Genomic DNA, 22,109 nt, shown 5'->3' with positions numbered 1-22,109 from the left:
TGCTAGCTTGGACTCTAGCAAAAGCCTGAGTCCTGGCCTGGGGCCTGTGCAAATGGCTAGAGGACTCCGGCAGGTCACTTTCTTCTCCAGCAGTCCAGGCCCTGTGTGCTCTCAAATCTTGAGAGGGCTCTGGTCCCTAAGTCCTACATCCCAGTGCTCAGAGACTCTGTAAATCTTCTGTGCACACACTCTAGCAGAAGCCTCCCCTCCCATCAGAAAGCTTTGCAGGGACACTTGGAAGAAACAGCATTGCAAGGACCCTGGGCTCTGATTCAAAAATTGCTGGCTTCTAAGTCACAGACAGTTAAGCACTCTAATCCAAAAGGGCAAAGGGCAAAATAAATAGATAATAGCAGTTTTTAATCGTATAAAAACTAAATGTTGATCCATGTAGGAATGTAAGAGAACTCCACATTCCCACTGCTGCTTGGGACTCATGGGCCATGCAGTTTTTATTTTCTGTAGCTGCAGTGTTCCAAGTGTCCTAGGCAAGGATTCCTAGCGAATTAAACCTCTGTACACTGAGCCTTTTGCTACTGTCCTTTCTCGGAGTCAGAGTACAATTCGCAGGTGAGCTTCCTGCTCTGGGAATCATGAAGAAGTTCTGCAGGTCTCTGGGACTGTCAGGGGGCTGGTGGGAGAGCTCTGTTGAAGGCACTGGTTTCACAACCATCCTGGTTGGTTATGAGCACTGTAAAAACACTGCTGCCCCATATGGCTATTTTTTTTTTTTTTTTGGTCGAGGGGCCTCAGTTTCCCTGGCCTTTGAGTGATTAAGTACACCTGATGCAGGGATGGAAACCATTTGGGAGTCCCTGGCTGGCCTATAACCCTCTCTGGGAATGAACCACCTGCCTGGCTTCTGTGTCTTCCATGCCCACAATCCATTAGCTGAGCAGTGACCAATCAGACTCTCTCTTTCTGGAATCGGGAGACCTACCCAAACTGCTGTCACTCAATGCCTTGTACATGGACTTGTATGGATATGTCAAATGGCCACCATGTGTGGGCCAAGGTTTGGAGAGCAGGTCACCTGAGTGAGCAGAAACGCTGGGTTCAGGAGAAAGTCAGAAGTAGAAAGAAAGGAAAATAAGCAAAGGGCAACGTCCATGCCTACCTTCCCCATAATGCCAGCTGGGCCTGCTGCAGTGACCAGGCCCAGCCCAGATGCGGGACGAACCATAAAGGACATCTGTCCTATCCAGCTCCTCCGACTTTGCTACCTAAGTGGGGGGACCCAGGAGTACCCCAGGATCCAGGGGCACTTGGGCATGTCTGGGGAATATTTTTTAGGCGTTTTGCCTTTTTAAAAAAATTAATTGCGGAAGCATTTTACCTTAGAATAGTTCTATGCTTAATAAAAAGTGTTTTCCTACAAAATTTTCGAGCTAAAACCCTGTCCCCTTGGATTCCGGATTCCTGATTTACTAGCCCCACTTTGAGAAACAAGGAATTTGTCAGCCGTCTGATTTCACAGGTGAGAGGATGAAGCCAAAGACAGGGCCTTTCTCCTTTCCACCTTGCCCTCCGTTTTCTAATCTGAAAAATGAGGTTATGTGGTATTTCTGAGGCTGCGATGAAGATTAAGAAACTGAACGAAGCACTTCGCAAAGTGCCTTATAGACTTGCCATGTGAGGAATGGTTGTACGCATTACCATTCCCTCCGGTCCCTCCCACCTCCCTCCCCCTCTCTCCTCCCTCCCCCTCTCTCTCTTTCCTCCCCCTCCTCCTCCCCCTCCCTCCCTCTCCGTCTCCCCTCCTCCCTCCGCCCCCACTCCGCCCTCCGCCCCGCCTCCCTCCTCCGCCCCTTCTCGTCCTTCACCGGAAGCCGAGGCCGCGGCCGGGCAGTGTCCGTCGGAGCCGGAGCACGGACCCCGCAGCCTCCAGCGCCTGGACGGGTAACCACTCGCGACCGCCGGACAGCCCGCCGCCGCCGGGCCCAGGCCACCCATCCGATCCGGGCGCTGGGGTTCCCGGTCGCTCGTGGCGGTGCCCGCAACACCCCGCCAGGAGCCGGCACCCCGCGGCCTCGTTCCCCTCCGCCCGTCCCCTCCTCGCGTCCCCTCCCTAAGGAGGGAGCACCTTCCCCCCGAATGTGGGTTTGTCGGCATTTCTGGGCTCTTGAATGAACTTCTTGAGGTTTCTTTCAACCCCAGCTTAAGCGGGACGGCGTCGCGCCCGCCTCTTTCTGTAACTAACCTCTGGTTCTTGCGCTGCAACTTGTTGGAAGCCCGGAGGTTGCGGGTTTCCCCCGCTGCGCTCCCTCTGCAGGGTTTCCGCGGTGGCTCCGAGCTGGCAGTGGAGCCCTGTCTGCAGATCTTTCAGAGCCTTCTTGGCCCAGGGCCTGGCTAACTGGAGGCCTGTGACCTGCAGGGGCCTCCACCCCAGGGACACAGCCTGCCATCTGCCCACAGTGGCCAGGGGTTCTCCTGCTGGGGTCCATGTCTCTGCCCTGCCCCACCCCTTCTCTGAAAAACCTCTCCACCTCTCAGAGGAGCCCTTCCCCAAATGGCCCCCAGCCAGGGCAACCTGTTTCCCTTGTATTCATCTGTCCCATTTCCACTCTGGAATAAGATCAGAGTCACAAGGATCTATCTATATAAAAGCCTAAGCAACCATCGCAACCGAATGGACCACCAAACAGGCTGGGTGGGTCGACCAGGGGGGGTGGGGGTGGAGGGGGCTGTTGGGGGCAATCAGGCTGGCAGTCAGAGGCAGTTAGGGGTGATCAGGCTGTCAGGGGGGCAGTTAGGGGCGATCAGGCAGGCAGGCAGGTGAGTGGTTAGGAGCCAGCGGTCCAGGATTGTGAGAGGGATGTCCGATTGCCGGTTTAGGTCCGATCCTGAGGATCGGACATTCCCCGAGGGGTCCTGGATTGGAGAGGGTACAGGCTGGGCTGAGGGGACCCTCCCCTCCCCCTGCCCCCGTGCACGAATTTTGTGCATCGGGCCTCTAGTCAATTATAAAATCTTGTGTTTCAGAGGCCCCTTAGTCCAGTCCCCATCTCTGTGCTTGGAGCGCCCACACACCGGTGGGACAGAATTGTTTGATTTTCTTCCTCAACTTCATCACTCCCTGTGGCAGCTCCTTCGACTTCTGGGCTTCTCTGTTTGGTTTATCTGACGTTGGACCTAATGATGTATTTTCTCTATGTGGTCTGAGAGTGCTGCCCTTGGGGTCATGGGACAGAATAGTCTGCCCCAGGCTGATCAGGCCAGCTCCCAACCCTGACATGTGCTGAGCCTGCTGTCAGGCCCTCTCCTTTGTTCCTGGGCATTTGTCCACATCCTTCAGAAAATGCAGAGCCCAGCCCAGCCTGTGTGGCTCAGTGGTTGAGTGTCGACCTATGAACCAGGAAGTCACAGTTCAATTCCTGGTCTGGGAACAGTCACTGCATGTACCTGTTTGCAGGGTTGATCCCCTGTGTGGGGCATGCAAGGGGCAGCTGATCAGTGATTCTCATCATTGATGTTTCTATCTCTCTCTCCATCTCCCTTCCTCTCTGAAATCAATAAAAATATATTTTTAAAAAAGAAAAGGAAATGCAGAGCCCAGTGGCCAGGCATGATGTAGCCTGTCCTTATAGCTCTGCTTGTCCCCCCCACCCCCCCAGCAGACCTCTGCCTGTGGCAGCTTCTTTGGCAGCGCCCTTCAGACTGGTCCTGAGAAGTGGCCAGGCAGGATCTCCCTCGTCACCCCAGGGTCTTGGGCAGTTTGCAGTAACTCTAACCATTGCCACTGTTACAGAAACTCCTCCCCCTATTGAAGGCACTGCTAGTCCCAGGTCCCTTCCCTGGTTCTGTTTGTAAAACATGGGGCCTGCTTTGCTTCCCTGCTGCAGTTGCTTTTTGGAGTTACCCCGATTTCATATCCTTGACATGCCTCCCTGTACCATATGCTCCAGTTTGCCTGAGACAGTTGTGCTTATACCCATTGCCCTGGCATAACTATTAGTAGTATCCACTTTCACTTTCAAAAGATTCATGATTTGGATGATTGAACTTGTCTCTGTCTGTAAGTTGGATGCATCTATATTTGAAACCAGTGCTCCACCTCTCAGCCTAATCCGAGAAGAGTAGTTGGAAGTACTGATGGGCTGCCCTTAATACTTTGGCATGGCTAGCTGGCCCTGTGTGGACTAGAGGTCTCTGACGGGGGTGGGTGGGAAGGTGTCTAAGGGTACCTCCAGCCTCACTTTGGTCAGACTGCCACATCAGTTGGATTCCCTGGAGCTGGGTGCCATGTCAAGGGGGTGGCACACAGCAGCCCTTATAGGATGCACCCAGAGCTCAGAGGTATTGTATCCACAATCTAGAAAACCAGAGTTCCTCCCGGCCAATGCTAGCTTGTACCCTTTCTTCTAGATGGGAAGCTTTAGGTGGCTTTGCCCCCTGAGGGCAGGGGTTCCCCTCTGGCCCTGGCACCTGGGAATCAAATTGATGTGGGAGTGTGACCAAAATGAGGCCTGAGGTGCTTTTGGACACCCACCCACCCGTCCGAGACCTCTGAGTTCACCCCGGGGCGGTTGGCCGTGGCCGGAGTATTAAGGGCAGCCTGACAGCACTACTCTTCTCGGATTAGGCTGAGAGGTGGGGCACTGGTTTCAACGATGGTGACCAGCTGTCCTCGTTTGCCTGGTACTGAGGGGTTACCTGGGATGTAGGACTTTCAGTTTTAAAATCAGGAAAGTCCCAGGAAGACTGAGGTGAGTTAGTCACCCTACTCTTAACTCTGGCTGCATTTGAGCCTCACACAAGGAGCCTCTCATTTGAAGATTCTAGTTGAATTAATCCAGGTAGGGCCTCACATAGACGTATATTTTTTGACTCCCAAGTTGATTCTAACAAACTACCAGAGTTGAGAACCACTAGGTTATAGGCAACATGACTAAATGACCATTGAATGTGGTTATTTTTGAGCAGAAGTGGGCACAAACATCTCTCGAAAGGGTGGTGACCAAGTGTGGTGGTCCTCTCCTATCATAAGGGATGTCAAATGGCAGTCACTCTTATTGCTATTATCTTTCCCCACCCACGGCCTTCTTCCTCACCAGTGAGGACCACGCTATCTTTCCCATTATGCTCTGGTACCCCCTTAGTAAGTCATGGAATTGCCTCATTTTGATGGGAGGGTTCATGATTTGCTTAGTCCCAGATGAAGCTGGCATGAGACTTGGGGCAGGGCTCCAGTATTCTGGCCTGGAACACTTACCCCTATGAGTAGTGATCCGGGAGCTAGCTGAGGAGGCAGTGTCCACTTTAGCTTTGCCCATCCTTCTTCTTCCTCCCTCCCTTCCTTGATCAGTCATCTTTTGAGGTTGGTAATATGATTTGGCTTAGCTCTGGGCAGGTTCTTGGCTCAGTCTCATAAACTGTTGGAGGTGACAGATGCATAAGGCAACATTCACAGTCAGGCTAGGAAGTGCAGGTTTGAAATCATACCCCCAAGAGCACCACCTCCATGCAGTTCAGCCTGCCAGTGCCATGTAGCCATGTGTATGTGCATCACAGCTCAGGAATGCTGGGAACGAGACCGGTGTTTCTGGACTATCCCCTCTGCAGGCCTCCAGGGTCATGTGGTACGTCAGCACCAGGGGGATGGCCCCCCGCGTCGACTTTGAGGGTGCCCTCTTCTCTGGCTATGCACCCGATGGGGGCCTCTTCATGCCTGAGGAGCTCCCACAGCTGAGCAGGGAGACCCTACGTCAGTGGAGTGCGCTCTCCTACCCAAGCCTGGTCGTGGAGCTGTGTGCCCTTTTCATTGGCCCAGAGCTCATCCCAAGAGATGACTTAAATGGTGAGCACCCTCATCCCACTTCCACTCTCCTACCTCTGCCAGCCCAGCCTCCCACAGAGTTGAAAATCTATCACTTCATCCCTAGGAGATCTTTAGTCACATTTCCCAAAATGTCGTGTTTCTTTCAGACTTTGGAATTCCAGAATTGGAAATATCCAGCTCCTCCCACCCGCCAAAATGATCTGCAGAGAAATTTTTTTCCTTTAGTTTATTTTTAAAACACTTTTTCACTTTTTCAAGACTCACAGTTTGAATGTTGAGATTTTCCTTTCCTGCACATAAGGCACACAGCTTGCTGACTCAGTGTGTCTTGGACCAGCTGGTCTCAAACTGTAAAGTGCTGTGGATTCCCCTCAGGGGCTCATTGAAATGCACATTCTGGTTCAGGAGGTCTGGGTGAGCCTTCCTATCCAGTGTCCAGATAATGCCAGTGCTGCTGTTCCATGGACGAGGTATACGATATCCATACTTCATGTTGAGAGTTTAGGAGAAGAGGGCCACTCAGAAGGTGGTTCGACAACCAGTGCCAATAACATTGCCTGGGCGCTTATTAGAATTCTCAGATTCCCTCAGACCTGCTGACCCAGAGTCTGCATTTTAAGATCCCAGGTGATCGGTTTGCCAATGAAACTCAGACGTGTTCAGACGGCCTTGCCTCAGGTGGGCTTGTATGAACAGCCTCCCAAGGTTCCGGCTTCCCAGTGTGATTTAATAATGCAGCAAACAGTGTGCTGTCTTTAGGAAGAAAAATGGGAAGAGACGAGACATTGATTTGTTTGTCACATAACTTTAATTGAATGTTCTATTGGAATACATTCACAAGAAATCCAAATGATGAAGATGTTTATAAAGTAGAAAATGAAAGTCTTGCACTACCATCTCTGCTCTCTGGGGGGATCCCATGGGGACTCGTCAGCAGTGTGGTGCCTGTCTTTACAGACTTTCTCTAGAATTACACAATTATATTCATGTGTGGTATCATTTAGGATAAAAATTTCTGCTCTTTTTATCCTGTAGCAGAGAAAAAAACTTCAAATTCAAAAGTGTAAAGAGACTGAGAGAGAACTGGAGGGAAGACTTAACAATGCCCTCTGCCTGCTGTACCTGCAGATCTGATCCACCGAGCCTTCCGCAGATTCCGCCACAGAGAAGTGGTCCGTCTTTCCAGGCTGCGGGACGGGCTGAATGTGCTGGAGCTGTGGCACGGAGCCACATATGCGTTTAAGGACCTGTCCCTGAGCTGCACGGCCCAGTTCTTGCAGTACTTCCTGCAGAAGAGGGGGAAGCACGTCACTGTGGTTGTAGGTGCGCGTCCGCGTGAGCCCTGCAGCCCGAGTGCCCCAGCTTGCTGGTGTCCACCCACCGTGTGTCCTCCTCTGATGCCTCTCAGGGCGTGTGTCGTGGGTCTTCTAGAGCAGGGTCTCAACCTTCCCTCATGCCACAGTCCCCTTTCACGGTCTGGTGGAGGCTGTGGAACCTTCTCAGAAGGGCATTTTTAAAGATATAGACTGCATAAGATTATGTGGTTTAAGTGCACAGATGCCTTGAATTCTCTCCGTGGGTCTCTTGGTGGTTCATGGTTTGCTACCCTTCGAGTATTGATGGTAGATATTGCCTCATTTGGCAACAGTGCTTTAGGGGCATTTCCCCCTCTTTTGTCTCCCTTGTTCTAAAGGGGAAATTCTTTCCCTTCCCATCCAGGAACTTCTGGAGACACAGGGAGTGCTGCCATTGAGAGTGTTCGAGGGGCAAAGAACGTGGGCATTATTGTTCTCCTGCCCCAGGGGCACTGCACGAAGATCCAGGAGCTGCAGATGACCACGGTGCTGGAGGAGAACGTCCGTGTGTTTGGAGGGGAGTGCTGGGGCGGGCTCCAGGGCAGTGGCCTGTTTGGGAAGATGGGCTGGTTGTTGACTAGCTGACCATCCTTCCTCTTCCTCCCTCCCTCCCTTCCTTGATCAGTCATCTTTTGAGGTTGGTAATATGATTTGGCTTAGCTCTGCGCAGGTTCTTGGCTGCAGTCTCATAAACTGTTGGAGGTGACCATGTGTATGTGCAGCAACCAGAGCCACACCCTAAGCAGGTGGCTGAGGGTTTTCTTTTCCCCAGGACACTGAAGTTTAGAGGACAAAAACGTGTTAAATAATTATTTTAAAAGTGTCATTACTGGTTGATAGCTTATGCCCTCCTTATAGTGTGGAAATAACTAAGCCATGCACTTGGTTAGCAGGTCTGAGGATTTAAAGTAGGCAGCCACTCAGCTGCACACATCACAGCCACATCACAAACTGTAGCATTTTGAAAAAGGCATAAATCTAATATCAGGCCTCTACTATCAGGCCTTCTAGTCTCAATAGGTTTCATCTTTGTGGAGTAAGAGGGGGTGAGCTTTTATTTTCATCTCTCATACCCCACAAGATTCCAGGTAGCCTATGGCAGGGGTCTTGGTGAGGTTTTGTGTGTTGCGGCCTTGGGCCAGCTGTCTAGGCATCCTGGCTTGGTTTGGTCACTTACCTGGCAGAGCAGCAAATGTGACATTCCTTCTCCAGCTGGCCTGGCCTCCTGGCATAATCCCACAAAGGATGTTTTTATATAACACCAAGTTTTTAAAAAGCAAAAGCACAGTGAAAACAAACCTTACTCATGGGAGTAGCGTGACTATCCTGTCTATTTGTTCAAGAGCAAGGAAAAATCCCCTGTGCGCTCTCTTTAACAAGTGCATCCACAGTCAAGCAAGAAGTTCATGGGTCAGCCAGTGCAGATATTGGCAAAATCTTACACATTAGTCTTGGTGATTGCCCATATTTAGCTGCATTTTCCTGCAGTCATTGCAAGATTTTAGTGCACAAGATTCAGGTTCTTGAGGGTCCCTGTTGTACCCCAAGTACCAAAATTGCTAGTTGTAGAACTAGGACCATCTTTTCCTAGAATCAAAGCAAAGAGGAAAAGAGCTTTTAGTACCTCTGTCCTGCCACCTGCTCCCCCTCACTTTGTACAGAGGCTGGAAGGCTTTGCCCTGAGGATGTGCATGGAAGCTTCATTCCTGGTGTGAGTTAGAGAAGGTGCCCATTGCAGAAGAGAGGCAGAAAGTGTTACTGCTGGAGCCAAAGGGGCATTTCTGTTATGTACGTCTTCTGAGCTTTCATAATATAAGGCATCAGACTTTAAATTAGTTTTCATTTCTAGACACCACTGTTCAAGTTCTTCCTTGCCTTTCTAGAACCTGCTGATTTGGTTTCCAGGAAAATGTGTGTAGTTCGGGAGCAGTAAATACTCATTTTCTCATAATAGGGGTGGGTCACCTGGATTGTTATGTGTTGGACACTTTTGTAAGTCATTGGTTTCCATATACATTATGTATGTGGTCCTTCTTAAGCACAGAGCAATCAGCCTGAGCTAGTTATATATTATTTGGGATGGTTTTGCCTGGAAGAAACAGGGAATCTAACTCAGACCAGCTTGAGCAAGGTTTCCCAGCTGATGTAACTGGAAGTCCAGAGTGGGGGTGGTCTCCTGATTGGTTGATTCATTGACTCAGCAGTACCCTCCGGGACCCAGGTTCTTTGCATTCTCTGTTCTGCTTTCCCCAATCTTAAGGCCCATTCTTGTGGCCTTTGATGACTACTTGAGGTAAGCTAGTCTCTCTCTTCCTGTGACTTGCTCTTAAAAGCAGTGGATCTTTTCCTGAAATCTTGCACCTGGTTAAGTCATCCCCAGACCTCACTGCTGTGGCACAATGATGAAGGTGGGATGGATAATAACCTCAGTGTGAGCCATGGCACTTCTCCCAATGTCCTTCAAGTTAGGATCCAATGGAGAAATAGACCCAGCTTTCAGATATGAGATCAATATTGGCCTGATTGGGTTGGAGAAAGTAACTTGAACTAGTAGCCAATTCATTCATAAATTCACCCAATAATTCATCCATAAATTAACCTCTGTACATACCCATCACAGGGAGGAGTCCTGCCCATGCTGGCTTACCTACTAAGTAGGAGCAGAAAGGAGAACACCCACCTGTGATCTAGATGAGGGAGGAAGGGCAGGCACATGGGCCAGTGACTCTTCCCCTTTGAACTCCTGATAGAGGATCAGCCTGTCACTATCTCACTACTTGATAAGCCATCCTTCTTCCCCTAGGGGAGGTGGGCACAGAATACCAATGGGAATTCTTTTTCCAATATCCCTGAGGTTGGTATTTTATATCTCAGTTTATATAATGGTAGAAACATCAGAAATATGACCACATGAACACAAGACATGGTTTCTAGCCTTGAGGAGCTTAATTTTGAGTGTAGAAAGCCAGGCCAAGGCACATTAGAGTAGAGAAATGAAGGCCGAGCCAAAGTCCCAGCTGGCAGGCTCAGCCTGGGAGGGCCTGTGGCAGTGCTGACTGCCTGGGGTGCTCTGTGCTTTTGACAGCTACTCTCTCCTCTCCCAACAGTGGAGGGAAACAGCGATGAGCTTGATGAACCCATCAAGGCCGTGTTTGCTGATGTGGCTTTTGTCAAGAAGCACAATCTGATGAGTCTGAATTCAATCAACTGGTCCCGGGTCCTCGTGCAAATGGCTCACCACTTCTTTGCTTACTTCCAGTGTGTGCCATCCTTAGATTTGCACCCGCTCCCTGATGTGGAAGTGGTTGTGCCGACAGGAGCTGCTGGTAACCTTGCAGGTAAGGAGACCCTGGGCGCAAATGGGCTTTGCAGAAATCATCTGTGGCCCCACCCCTTTCAAATGCCCTTTGCCTGCAGCCCTGAGAAAGATTGAGTCCTGGCTCTGAAGGGGATGGGAAACTGCAGAAGGAGCTTCCAAAACACCTCCCCCAACACCCTGGGGGACATCGGCACTTGCTGCAAAGGAAGAGTGATAGGTTGATCCTGACATCCTCTGGCCACCTGACCTGATGCCCAAACTTGGCAGAGTGTGGGCAGATGAGGTCAAGGTTCAGCCACCATACTTGCTCATGGTGCCCTCTTCCAGAAATGCGGGCTTTCCTCCTGGCCTTGGTGCTGCCTGCTGTAGGGCAAGCAGCTCCACTGGCATTGGGCTGCCCCCCTGGAATTGCTGCTGGGGGGCAGGGGGGGAGTTCCAGACTTGGGTTCTGGCCGATCAGTCCTTTGCTAGTTGAACAGCCATGGGTGGCCCTTCAGACCTGGTCTCTCAGGTGTGAAAGGGACAACGGGTCACTCATGTCTCAGGATGGCTGTGAGGATGGTGAGATTGGTTTGTGTGCACATGACCTTTGTACAGCTGCATGATATTAAAATCATTTTCAATAATAATTAACATCAAGCACCGGCTGTAGCAGGCATTGCTTTAAGTGCCTTTTGCTTATTAACTCATTTGATATTCACGTGTGCCCATGAGAAGGATGATACTGTTACTTCCGTTTTGGGTTGACACCAGGCACAGAGAAGTTAGTTGGCTCGCCCTTGCTTCTACATGGGTCCATGGCAGAGCCAGTGGGCCTCTGGGCCACCCCGTGGCGCCACATAGAAGCCATGCAGGCAGTGTGCTTTCTCCCAGCTGGCCTCAAAGACCAGCTCCTGTGCAAACCCACAGGGAGCCTAACCAGTCCCTGCGGCTGCAGCCTGGCTTACCCAGAAGAGGCTGCCCAGGTGCAGGGTGGGCTCCTCGCAGGTGCCTGGAACCTGAGCGTGGGGGCTTCCCCAGTGCACAAGCCCTAGCATCCTGGGGGAGGGTAGCAGGCAGAGTGAGAGCAAGCTTGGCAGACACCCCACATTCTCACTGCACCTCCATCCCCATCACCCCCACCCTCAGGTAGCTGGCGAGAGGTCACAGCCCCTCGCCCAGGCGTCGCAGGAGGTTGGTCGCCGCCACCCATTCCCAGCCCAGAGACCCTCCTGCTCCCCCCCCCCCGCCCCCGCATCAGGCCATCAGGGCCTGCTGGCCACTGGTCGCCATCTGTGGAGCAATCGGTGGGGCGATCGGCTCTCGTTCGCATCTGCCTTGGCTTAGTGCTGCCCACCCAACTGCTCCACCATCCTGCTGCGGTCCCGCTCTCCTCAGGGCCCATCAGGGCCAGCAGCGCCTTCACTGCCACCCACTGCCAATGCGGCGTAACCAACGCCCACCATGTTCTGCGCCACCCCCTGGTGGTCAGCGCATGTCATAGCAAGCAGTGGAACTCCCAGTCAAACACCCAATCGAGGGGATAATTTGCATATTAGGCTTTTATTATATAGGATAATACCACATTGTATGGATAGACCACAATTTATCCATTTATCAATTAATAGACATTTGGATTGTTTCATTTTTTTAGCTATTATGAATAATGCTGCTATGAACATTTGTGTAAAAGTTTTTGTATAAACTTGTTTTTATTTATCTTGAGTGTATATATGTAGGAGTGAATTTCTGGGTCATATGGTAACTCTATGCTTAATTTTTTGAGGAACTGCCAGACTGTTTTCCAAAGTGGCTGCACCATTTTACATTCTCACTAGCAGTATAAGGGTTGCAGTTAATTCCCTTATAATTCCCCCCTGGAATTGCTGCTGGGGGGCATGGGGGGAGTTCCAGACTTGGGTTCTGGCCGATCAGTCCTTTGCTAGTTGAAGGACTAGCAAACACCTGAGTAAGATGTGGAATTATCTCTTTTGTTCTATTCTAGCCATCCTAGTGGGTATGAAGTGGTATGTCATTGTAGTGTTGTTTTGCACTTTCCTGGTGACCAATGATATTGAGTGACTTTACATGTGTTCATTTGCCATTTGTATATCTTTGGAGAAATGTCTATTCAAGTCCTTTGCCCATTTTTAAATTGGGTTATTTGTGTTTTCATTGTTGGGTTGTAAGTGTTTTTTATATATTCTGGACATAAATCTCTTATTAGCGGTATGATTTGCAAATAGTTTTCCCATTCAGGGTTGCCTTTTCATTTTCTTAATAGTGTCCTTTGAAGCATAAAAGCTCCAAAAAACACCAGAAGTTTCATAATTTTGATAAAGTACAATTTATCATTTTTTGTGTGTGTGTGAGTGTGCTCTTGAAGTCATGCCTAAGAAGCCATTGTTGTTCTCCTCTCTTGTCTTAAGCTGGGTGCATTGCTCAGAAGATGGGCCTGCCCATCCACCTGGTCGCAGCGGTGAACTGCAATGATATCATCCATAGGACTGTCCAGCGAGGAGACTTCTCTCTGTCTGAGACTGTCAAGCCAACCTTAGCATCAGCTATGGACATCCAGGTGGGACCTGTGGGGAGGCATGCAGTCAGGTGTTGGGTGGGTGGGATGGACAGGGCTGAGATCAGAGTAACCCCCGCCCCCGGCTCCTCCTTTCTGTGCAGGTGCCCTACAACATGGAGAGGATTTTCTGGCTGCTATCTGGCTCTGACAGCCAGATGACAAGAGGCCTCATGGAGCAGTTTGAAAGGACCCAAAGTGTGAGTCTGCCTGAGGAACTGCAAAGCAAGGTCAGTCACCACCCACACACCACCGAGAAAGGAAAGAGTGCAGCCCCCAAAACACCACTAAAACTTGGGGTTTGAAAATCTGTTTAAGGGATGGAGACACCTGTTTCTTGAGCATCTGCTCTGAGCCTGGCACTTTCCAGTCACTTTATCTGGATGTGTTTATTGAATGTGGAGAGGCAGTAGAGAGTGCTGACTTGGAGTCAGACAGGGCCCAGTTTCTCAAACTCAGTGCTTTGATTTTCTTATCTGTACATTGGGGATAATAAGAATGCCTATGCTACAGCCTTGAAGATTTAAGACAAATAATACTTCTGAAGTATTTTGAATACTGCCAGGCAATATAGGGCTTGATATATTAACTGTTATTATTTTAATTTTTATCATTGTTGATTTCCAGTAGTCACAACTGGAAGTCACTTTGTCCATCCAGTATGAGCAGAGACCACTGTCCTGTTAGCTTTATTTTAAAAGGAGGTGCAATTTTATCTCCTCAGAGTGATAGGAATCTAGTTGGGAGCGATTGCTTTCATTTTAATGCCACCTTGGTGATGGTCACTTATCTATACTAATAATAGCCGAGGGCCATCACGACCTAAATGACCAGATGGACGACCAGTCACCAGGAAGTGCATGAAGCACCTCTCAGTCCCTCCCCCATGGCCCCCAGGCTCCTATCACAGCAAGGATGGCGGCAGGCCAGTGGGCAGGGTGGTGGTGGGGGGGGCGGAGGGGGGCGGGACAAGGCAGGCGCTGCGACTGCAGATCAGGCCCAGAGAGAGGCCCAGAGAGAGAGGCGGGGCCTGATCCGCAGCTGCTGCAGAGGCTGTGGATCAGGCCCGGAGATAGGCCTGGAGAGAAAGGCAGGGCCTGATCAGCAGCCACTGAGGAGGCTGCAGGTCAGGCCTGGGGATAGGCCGAGAGAGAGAGAGAGAGAGAGAGAGAGAGAGAGAGAGAGAGAGAGCTGTCAGTGGGGCCATTCTGGATTTCCCAAAAGAGCCAATCGCTGCCTAGGAGGCAGAGCTTTTGACACTGACTGGCATAGAAACTGACTGATCAGAACCAAATCTGGGTGAACTGCAAGGAGCCAATGGCTGCCTAGGAGGCGGAGCTTTTGATGCTGACTGGCATAGAAACCGACTAATCAGAACCTAATCTGGGTGAACTGAGAAGGCAGAACCTAAAGTGGGGGCTGAGGAGGGCTTTTAAGGACAACAGCTGTTTGGTGTAAGGTGTAAGAAAGCAGTTCAATTTTTTAATAACCAGTTTGGCAGTATAGTGCATATGGCTGGCTATCAGTCCAGATATAGGGATTATGTATTTTTGTCTGCCAAGAGTATCTCCTCCTGCTGAAAAAGGCCCCCTCTCCCCATTTAAGTAATCCTATCCTATATAATCTATCTATACTACTAAAAGGGTAATATGCTAATTATACCAGGTTGACCAGCCATCTTCCACACATCCAACTTCCTTCCAGATAAAGCCATGGTGGTGGGGGCCAAGGCAGAGGCAGTTAGGGGCGATCAGGCCAGCAGGGGAGGGCATTTGGGGGCGAGATCAGGCCGGCAGGGGAGGGTTGTTGGGGGCGACCAGGCTGGCAGGGGAGGGCAGTTGGGGGCTATCAGGCAGGCAGGGGAGAGCAGTTAGGGGTGATCAGGCAGGCAGGCAGAGGCAGTTAGAGGCAATCAGGCAGGCAGGCAGAGTGGTTAGGGGCTATCAGGCAGGCAGGCTGGTGAGCAGTTAGGAGCCAGTGGTCCCAGATTGCAAAAGGGATGTCCAACTGCTGGTTTATGCCCAATCCCTGTGGCAGTTGGACATCCCCAGGGGTTCCTGATTGGAGAGGGTACAGGCTGGGCTGAGGGAACCCCCCCATGTACGAATTTCATGCACTGGGCCTCTAGTTTAATATACAAAAATAGGATTTTATATGTTGAAGCTGCATTTAGTTTTCTCTACCACATTCCCACCAAGTGGTCATCTGAACTCTGTCCCCAGGGATCAGGGCCTCACCACCTCGCACCATTTCAAGCATTGCACAGTTCTTCATGTTGAGTGGAAGCTGCTCCTAGCTTGCACACCAGCGGGCAGTCCGATTCCCATATTTGAGGAAGATCTTTATTCACCCACTAAGCCTTCCTGGTTCCTTTCACTGTGTCTTATGTGACATAGTTTTGAGTGGTCACTGTCCATCTTAAAGGATTGGTCCCAGAACTAGACACAGCTCTCTGGGCTTAGCCACCCATGCAGAGCAGAGTGAAATTTCTGTCTTCAGAATCTATGCTGCTTTTGATGTAACCTGTCTTAATCTGGGCTGCTATATCAAAGTGCCATGGACTGTGTGGCTTATAAACAAAGCCAATTCATTTCTGACAGTTATGGGGAGAGGCTGAAAGTCTGGGTCAGCGTAGATGGGTTCTGCTGAGCCTTCTGCCAGGTTGCATGTGGTGCCTTGTACTCTCACACAGGAGAAAAGAGACTTAGCCAGATCTCTGCCCTCTTTTTATCAAGGCACTAATCCCATTCATGGGGACTCTACCCTCGTGACCTAAATACCTCCCAAAAGCCCACCCCCTAATGCCATCACATTTTTAGCATATGAAATTGGGGTGACACACATTCAGACCGTAACACAAGCACAGATCAGCTTGTTAGGTTAATGGTTTGTTTTGACCTCCACTTTCCTTCTCCTTGTGTAATGAGGTGCTGCAGGAGCACAGACAGTACCCACCCGTTCTTTGTTCTCTCCCTGTCTATGCATGTAGAAGACACTTCATCGCTAGAATAGCATTCATTCATTCATTCCATATATATTTTGAGCCAGAGACTGTGCGTGGTGCTGGAGATAACAATACAAATAAAATGCACTCATTGTCTTCCATGAGCCCTAATGGAAGAGGTTTATAACACCCTCTGATTTCTGTTGCCATCGAGGGTATGCAGGGTGTTTGGCACATGGTAGGCATGCAATAGCTTTTCAGAGTATGATCACATAAGCCATCTGCACCAGGGCACACCGAGAAGGGAGGTGTTCTCTGCCTGGGGTGGCGGGAGGTTTCCCAGAGGAGCTGCTGCTGAGCCAGGTGGAAACAGACATGAAGGGGTCTCGTGCCCACAGGACCAGGGTGCACCAACCACACAACACTGGGAGTGTTTGAACGCCCTTAACCTTCTGTGTTCTTGAGGTTGTTGAACCAGACTCTCTATTTGCTGATTCACGAGCTAAATCCTAGTTTATTGACCTGGAAGTCAAATGCATCCTTTCCTCAAGTTGAGTGAGTCAGCTTACAACTGGGAAATGTGGGAAAACAGATTTTCCTCTGAGATAAATCTAAGCCATTCCATCTGAACTGAGTCTCTTGTTATTTAGTGTGTTTTTTGTCACCTTTCTCCCTGCTTCCCCCAACCATGATTACCACCCCCCTGGCCCTGGGACCATCAGCTTTCAGCGGCAGTGACATCTGAGTCAGTGTCAGACGAGGCCATCACGCAGACCATGGCCCGCTGCTGGGAAGAGAACCAGTCCTTGCTGTGCCCTCACACGGCCGTGGCCGTGAGCTACCATTACCAGCAGATGCTCAGGCAGACCCCCAGGTATGGCCATGGGCACCTGGGTCACTGGGCAAGAGGGGGTGGACTTTGGCTTTCAGGGACCCTCTTCTTCCCCAAGCAGGGAACACAGGAATGTGAACAAATGGCTTGAGTGAGCATAATGGGTGCTCTGTGGAACTGTAACTCAAGAACCGTGGTCTCAGAAGAGGGTACATGATAGGTGTCCCAGGACAGCCCACATGGGAGGTGGTGGGTGAGCTGGGCCTTCCACAGGAAGAAGCAATTTGCTCAGCAGTCATTGTAGAGACAAGTTTAAGGTCTGCCTCTCTCTTTTTCCTCCGTGCCCCACACTACCCCTAACCATCCCTGTTCCTTCTTCCCCTCCCTTTTCTGTACCTGTCCCTCCATCTGTTGTCTCCCAAATACTTGTTTCCACCTGCCCCACCCCCACAGCCCTCCCCGGTGTTGTCTGGCCCCTGCCTCTGCAGCCAAGTTTCCAGAAGCTATCGTGGCTGCTGGATTGAGCCCAGAAACTCCCACGGAGATCCTAGCCCTGGAGGGAAAGGAGACGCGCTGCACCCCAATGCGGAGGAGTGACGACTGGACGGTGATGCTCCGGGACACAATTGAGAACATGGGCCGGCGGTGGAGGGCCACGTCCTGAGTGCTCCCAAATAGCCCGGCTGCAGCTGGCTTCCTTTAGGCTTCAGACCCCAGGGTGGGGGGCGGGGTGCCCTCAGAGCTACCTTGAGCACCTTCTCTCTGTTAAGAGTTGATGTGGGAGGTTCTCAGGAGGCTGTACAGTGGGGTCTGGAGCCAGCTGGCTTTGCTCATTCCCACAGCTGCTCTGTGCTCTCGCCATGGTGGTGTGGTGCCTAGTCAGCGAGGCTGCATAGGGCTGTGCATGGCTCCTGGAGGTGCACCCCCACCGCTGGACAGCGCAGGGCCTGCAAATGAAGATCCTGGGCACAGAGCTGACCTAAGTCTGTGCAGGCAGGGCTGCACACTCCAGTAGCACAGGCCTGGGGCTCCGCTGTCTGCACCTGTTTATCCAGAGGTATTGGCTGGCCTTCCCACCCTGCTGAAGTGTCGGAATCCTGAGAATACAAGTGCATGTCCAGTGTGATGGTCACTGTGCTGGCCTGCGGCCGAGGACAGTGGCTGCCAGGGGTGGTAGTGATGCGTGGTATGTGCTACATCCTTCAGCTGCTTTCCATTGGCCCAGCATAGAGGGGCAGCAGAGCAGTCAGTGGGCAGGTGGCACAGGTGGGGGGCAAGGTTGAGATGTGGGATCACCAGGTGGAAGCCGTGTGGGAAAGTGCTCCTCAGGGTGCAGACTGAGAACCGGTACAAGTACCGGTTCACCTGCTTTATTAACCCAGGGCAGGTGTCAGAGCAGCAAGAAGCAGGGATCCCTCACTGAGCACTAAGTGAGTCCAAACGCCTGCATTTCCATGGTGCCATGGTCACAGCGCCCCAGAGAAGTCAGATCCTCCTCTGAGCACATGACTGCTCTCCCCTCCACATGCCTCTGACGCTGCACTGGCCTCCAGGAGCCCGTCCTCGGGTGAGGCCACAGACCCTCCTCAGGCTGCTGGAGGCTCCGTCCTGTGTCCTGTCCATCGTCAGCCCAGCTGAAAATGATGACTCCTGTACCTGAAAGTGAGGACTTTGCTGACAAATAGTGTTCTTCCATGTGCAGAGTGCTCCCTCTCACAAAGGCGTGCTTGATTCCTCTGCTGTTTTACCATCTAGCCTGCGTTGTCCAGTTCAGTAACCACTAGCCACATGTGGCTGTTGAGTACTTGAAATGGGAATAAGTATAACTAAGGAATTGAATTTTAAATTTTATTTAATGTTTAATTAATTTGCATTTAAATTTCAAAACTATTACTTGAATCGGTTATTGGAAAACTTTGCAGTGTGGTTGGGAAATGCTGGTATGTGAATCTGCTTTTCAGCTGTAAATTTTATGAAGTACATAAAGTACAGATGATATTTCCAATGAAATTAGTTGGAACACTACATTAGAACTGAGATATGCCACATTGTAAAATACATATAGAACTTCAAAAACTTCGAATGAAAAATATCGAAAATTTTTCATTAATAATTTTATATTGATTACATGTAGAGGATAATATTTTGATGTTTTGGATTAAATAAAACATTAAATCAGTTTCATCGGGTTTCACTTACAAGGTCATTTGAAGTTATACATGTGGCTCATCTTGTGGCTCACCCTGTGTTTATGGCCAGCGGTGATCTGGAGCTTAGCTTTGGCTTTGTGCACGCATGAACACACCGCACATAGTTGTGGGTTTAATTCTGTTACTGGATTCGAATCCTGTGTTGATTGAGGGGGGTTTATGCAAACACAAATACGTGAATGTCAGCACAAGCCTCAGTCATGCCCTGGACTCTGGGGGCCCCCTGGGAGGCAGGTGAGGCAGGCACCGTGTGGAGGGAGATTTGGGGCCATTAGAGGCCACTGTTGCTACCACTCTGAGGGTCGCTGTGAAAGGACCCAGTGGGTATCTGGCCTCCAGAGGCCCTTTCCCCTGCCCTGAGGTCTAAATGAGTCGGTCACCCAGGCTAATCTCTGCATGACATCCCCACATCCCTGCATCCCTGTGGTGCCCAGGAATGGAAGGGAGAGGCCAGAGACTACTCTTGTGCTGGGAAATTTGGCGCCGCAGCATGGCATCCAATACAATGATGCTGGATGCACGGGAGGATGGGGAGCATCCCTGGAGGAATGACTGTGACCCTACAGCACAGCACTTATTGGTCCCCAAGATACTTGAACATCCACAACAGCATGCATGGTAAACCCATCAGCGCAAGAGGCCTGGAGCTTTGTGTCATGATGCAGTTAGAGGGCATAAAAGTGTCATTTCTTTTAAAGGAAAAGCAGAAGTGCCTAGGGCCCACAGATGTAATGATGTGGCACTGAGAGCACCTACTATGTGCCAAGCAATACTTGACAAAATTTACTTTAATCCTGACAGCAACCTGTGGAGTAAGCGTTACTATTGTCTGCATTTTAGAAAGGGGAGACTGAGGAGCTGAGGTAAGGGGACTGGCCAGGGTGGCACCACCAGGGAGCAGAGGCTGGACTTGAGCCAGGCATGTGACTTCAAACCCAAGGTGTAGTTTTCATCACACCACGTCATAGGGAGCTGGCCACCTTCTGCTGCGGTCTGCACTCGGCATCCTTCCCCAGGCCATGGCCCTTTCTGTGGGTGGACCTGGGAGCCTGGCAGTGCTTCTCCGGGAGCCCCACCAGGAGGCTGCTGCAGCCCTGCCTTCCGGGGCTCTGTGACCTGCACCCAAGCCACCTGCTCCTTGGCTCCATTTTCTGAGGGCCTCAGGTCAGTGTGAGGGCCACAGGGTTACCAAATGCCCTGTCCTCTTTGTAGTTCAGAAACCTAGTAGCTCTGAGAGGCCACCCACCACACCTGTGAAAGGGGCCCAGAACAGAGCCATTGGACACAGCACAAATAGACATGAAATGTGAACTACAGGATATTCTGGCCACAGCGGTCTTGGGGCCAAGTGTGGAAGAAGGACAGGAGTGAGATGAAGCCTGAAGAAGTACCCGTCCGTGTAAACATACACCCAGGCGCACACACACGTCCCACTCAGTAGAAGAAGGAAGAAGCCTCATATAACTGCAGCCAGAACCAGGTTGAAGTTGTCCTCTCATTCACTCACTGCTGGTGCTATTACAGACCAGCATTTCACCTTCGTGAGCCTCAGTTTTCCCGCCTACTAATTACAGTACAATACTTAACCCTGCCGGTTTGTTCTGAGAATTACATAAGGTAATGCATTTCCAAGTGCTGGGTAAATGCTAAAATGCCATACAAATGGTTCTGATTATTAGCACAATTATAGTCTGCACCAATCAGTGTAGTACTTTTAAGCTATCTTGTATATTTTACTAATTGCTTCAAGAATTAGTCTTATCTTGCCAGTGAGATTGCCACTTCCCAGAAGACAGAGTTGTGTGTGGCCTCAGAGTGCCAGCACAGCCTGGCGCAGGGCTGGAGTGGCCATCACGGAGCCCTCGAGCCCGGCAACAGGCTCTGCAAGGGCTGCTGGGGGTGGGGGTCATGGGTTAGTCAGTGGTGGCTCTGCCAGAGGTAACAGGCCTTGTTCATTGCAAGGAAGATGGTGGAATGGTTCCCTTTCTTGAGCACTAATGTGCTGAGCCCTTTAAAGCACTCTCCAGACATAGATTCCTTCAATCCCCATGAGGACTGTATGAAAAATATGACTAGATCCCCATTTTAGAGATGAGGAAAGGAAGTCAGAGATGTTAAGTAACGTGCCCAAGGCCACCCAGGCAGTGGTGATGGAGGAGATATAGGAGGCTGGGTGTAGGGTCTCTGAGCTTAATCACGACTAGACTAGGAGAGGTGCTTTGGTTCAGATGGCCTCCAAGTCTTCCAATCAGAGTGCAGGTGAGGCAGGGAACTGGCCATGTCTGAGGTAGAGGGGGGAGAAGAGGGCCCAACATCAGGAGGTGGACCAGTTGCTCTGTGTAGGGGCACATAGCTGGTACTTTTGCAGGGAGTTTTTCTCTGGCTCGGGCTCTCCCTTGGAGCTGGGTTCCTCACTGGGCCTGGCTGGGCACAGGTGTCTGCTGCGCGGAGTGGGTGTTAGAGTACAGAGTGGAGTTAGAGCTGTTCTGTGGGATTCCAGCTGCTGACAAGGCGGCTGAGCCCGGTCGGCCCCACTGGGAAGACTCAGACTGCAGCTGGATGAGCCAGGAAGACTTGACTGCATCTTCTGTGTCCCCGAATAAACAAAGGGACAGCAACACAGACAAGGCTGGGCCATTAGCCTCCTGGAAAGAGAAGAGGACCTTTTGCTGTCCTTCCTGCTGCCTTTGCCCAAAAAAGCATCTTCCAAGATCTCAGGCCATCAATTCCACAACCTGGGTGCCTCCTGGGTGCCAGGGCCTGGGCAAATGCTGAGGAGCAGTGTGGTGACTTTCTACCAAGTGCTGGGCACTACATTGGATACCAAGGGATAGATAAAAAAGTAGGGGAAGATGTGGCTGGAGTTGACGAGAAGGGTAAATGTCTGAGCAACACCCTGGCGCTGCTCCAGGACTCTAAGCAACTGGTTCTTGAATGCAAGAACCCAGTAAGCCCTCCTTTGGCCCCTCGTCCCCGCCACACTTCAGCACTGACCCACAGAGTCCTTGTGTTCAGTTTAGGGGTCTGCTTTCCCATTCCTTACACATTCCTTAAAGTCTGCTGTCGAATGCCCGCCATCCCAGCATCGAGCCAGGAAACCCAGCCTTCAGTGAGTG

General features: G+C 50.8%; 1 protein-coding gene across 6 annotated transcripts; it reads left to right on the top strand.

The window, feature by feature from the left end:
* Nucleotides 1-1,829: 1,829 nt before the first annotated feature.
* Nucleotides 1,830-18,967, top strand: THNSL2 (threonine synthase like 2). Of its 6 annotated transcripts, none has more exons than XM_014453153.2 (9): nt 1,830-1,899; nt 5,563-5,797; nt 6,908-7,102; nt 7,499-7,651; nt 10,242-10,472; nt 12,862-13,010; nt 13,112-13,237; nt 16,674-16,825; nt 17,237-18,967. In XM_014453153.2, exons 2-9 carry the CDS (start codon nt 5,575-5,577, stop codon nt 17,445-17,447), a joined length of 1,440 nt encoding a protein of 479 aa, XP_014308639.1. In that variant the 5' UTR covers nt 1,830-1,899; nt 5,563-5,574; the 3' UTR covers nt 17,448-18,967. The 6 variants fall into 6 exon arrangements, with proteins under 6 accessions (XP_014308639.1, XP_014308638.1, XP_023607184.1 ...); XM_014453152.2 differs by lacking the exon at nt 1,830-1,899 and adding an exon at nt 1,961-2,096; XM_023751416.1 differs by lacking the exon at nt 1,830-1,899 and adding an exon at nt 2,629-2,650 and having other exon boundaries at nt 13,112-13,207.
* Nucleotides 18,968-22,109: the final 3,142 nt, after the last annotated feature.

This window comes from Myotis lucifugus, unplaced genomic scaffold, assembly GCF_000147115.1.
Source record: "Myotis lucifugus unplaced genomic scaffold, Myoluc2.0 scaffold_21, whole genome shotgun sequence".
Taxonomy (NCBI): Eukaryota; Metazoa; Chordata; class Mammalia; order Chiroptera; family Vespertilionidae; genus Myotis; species Myotis lucifugus.
This window is presented reverse-complemented; position numbering and strand designations above follow the sequence as displayed.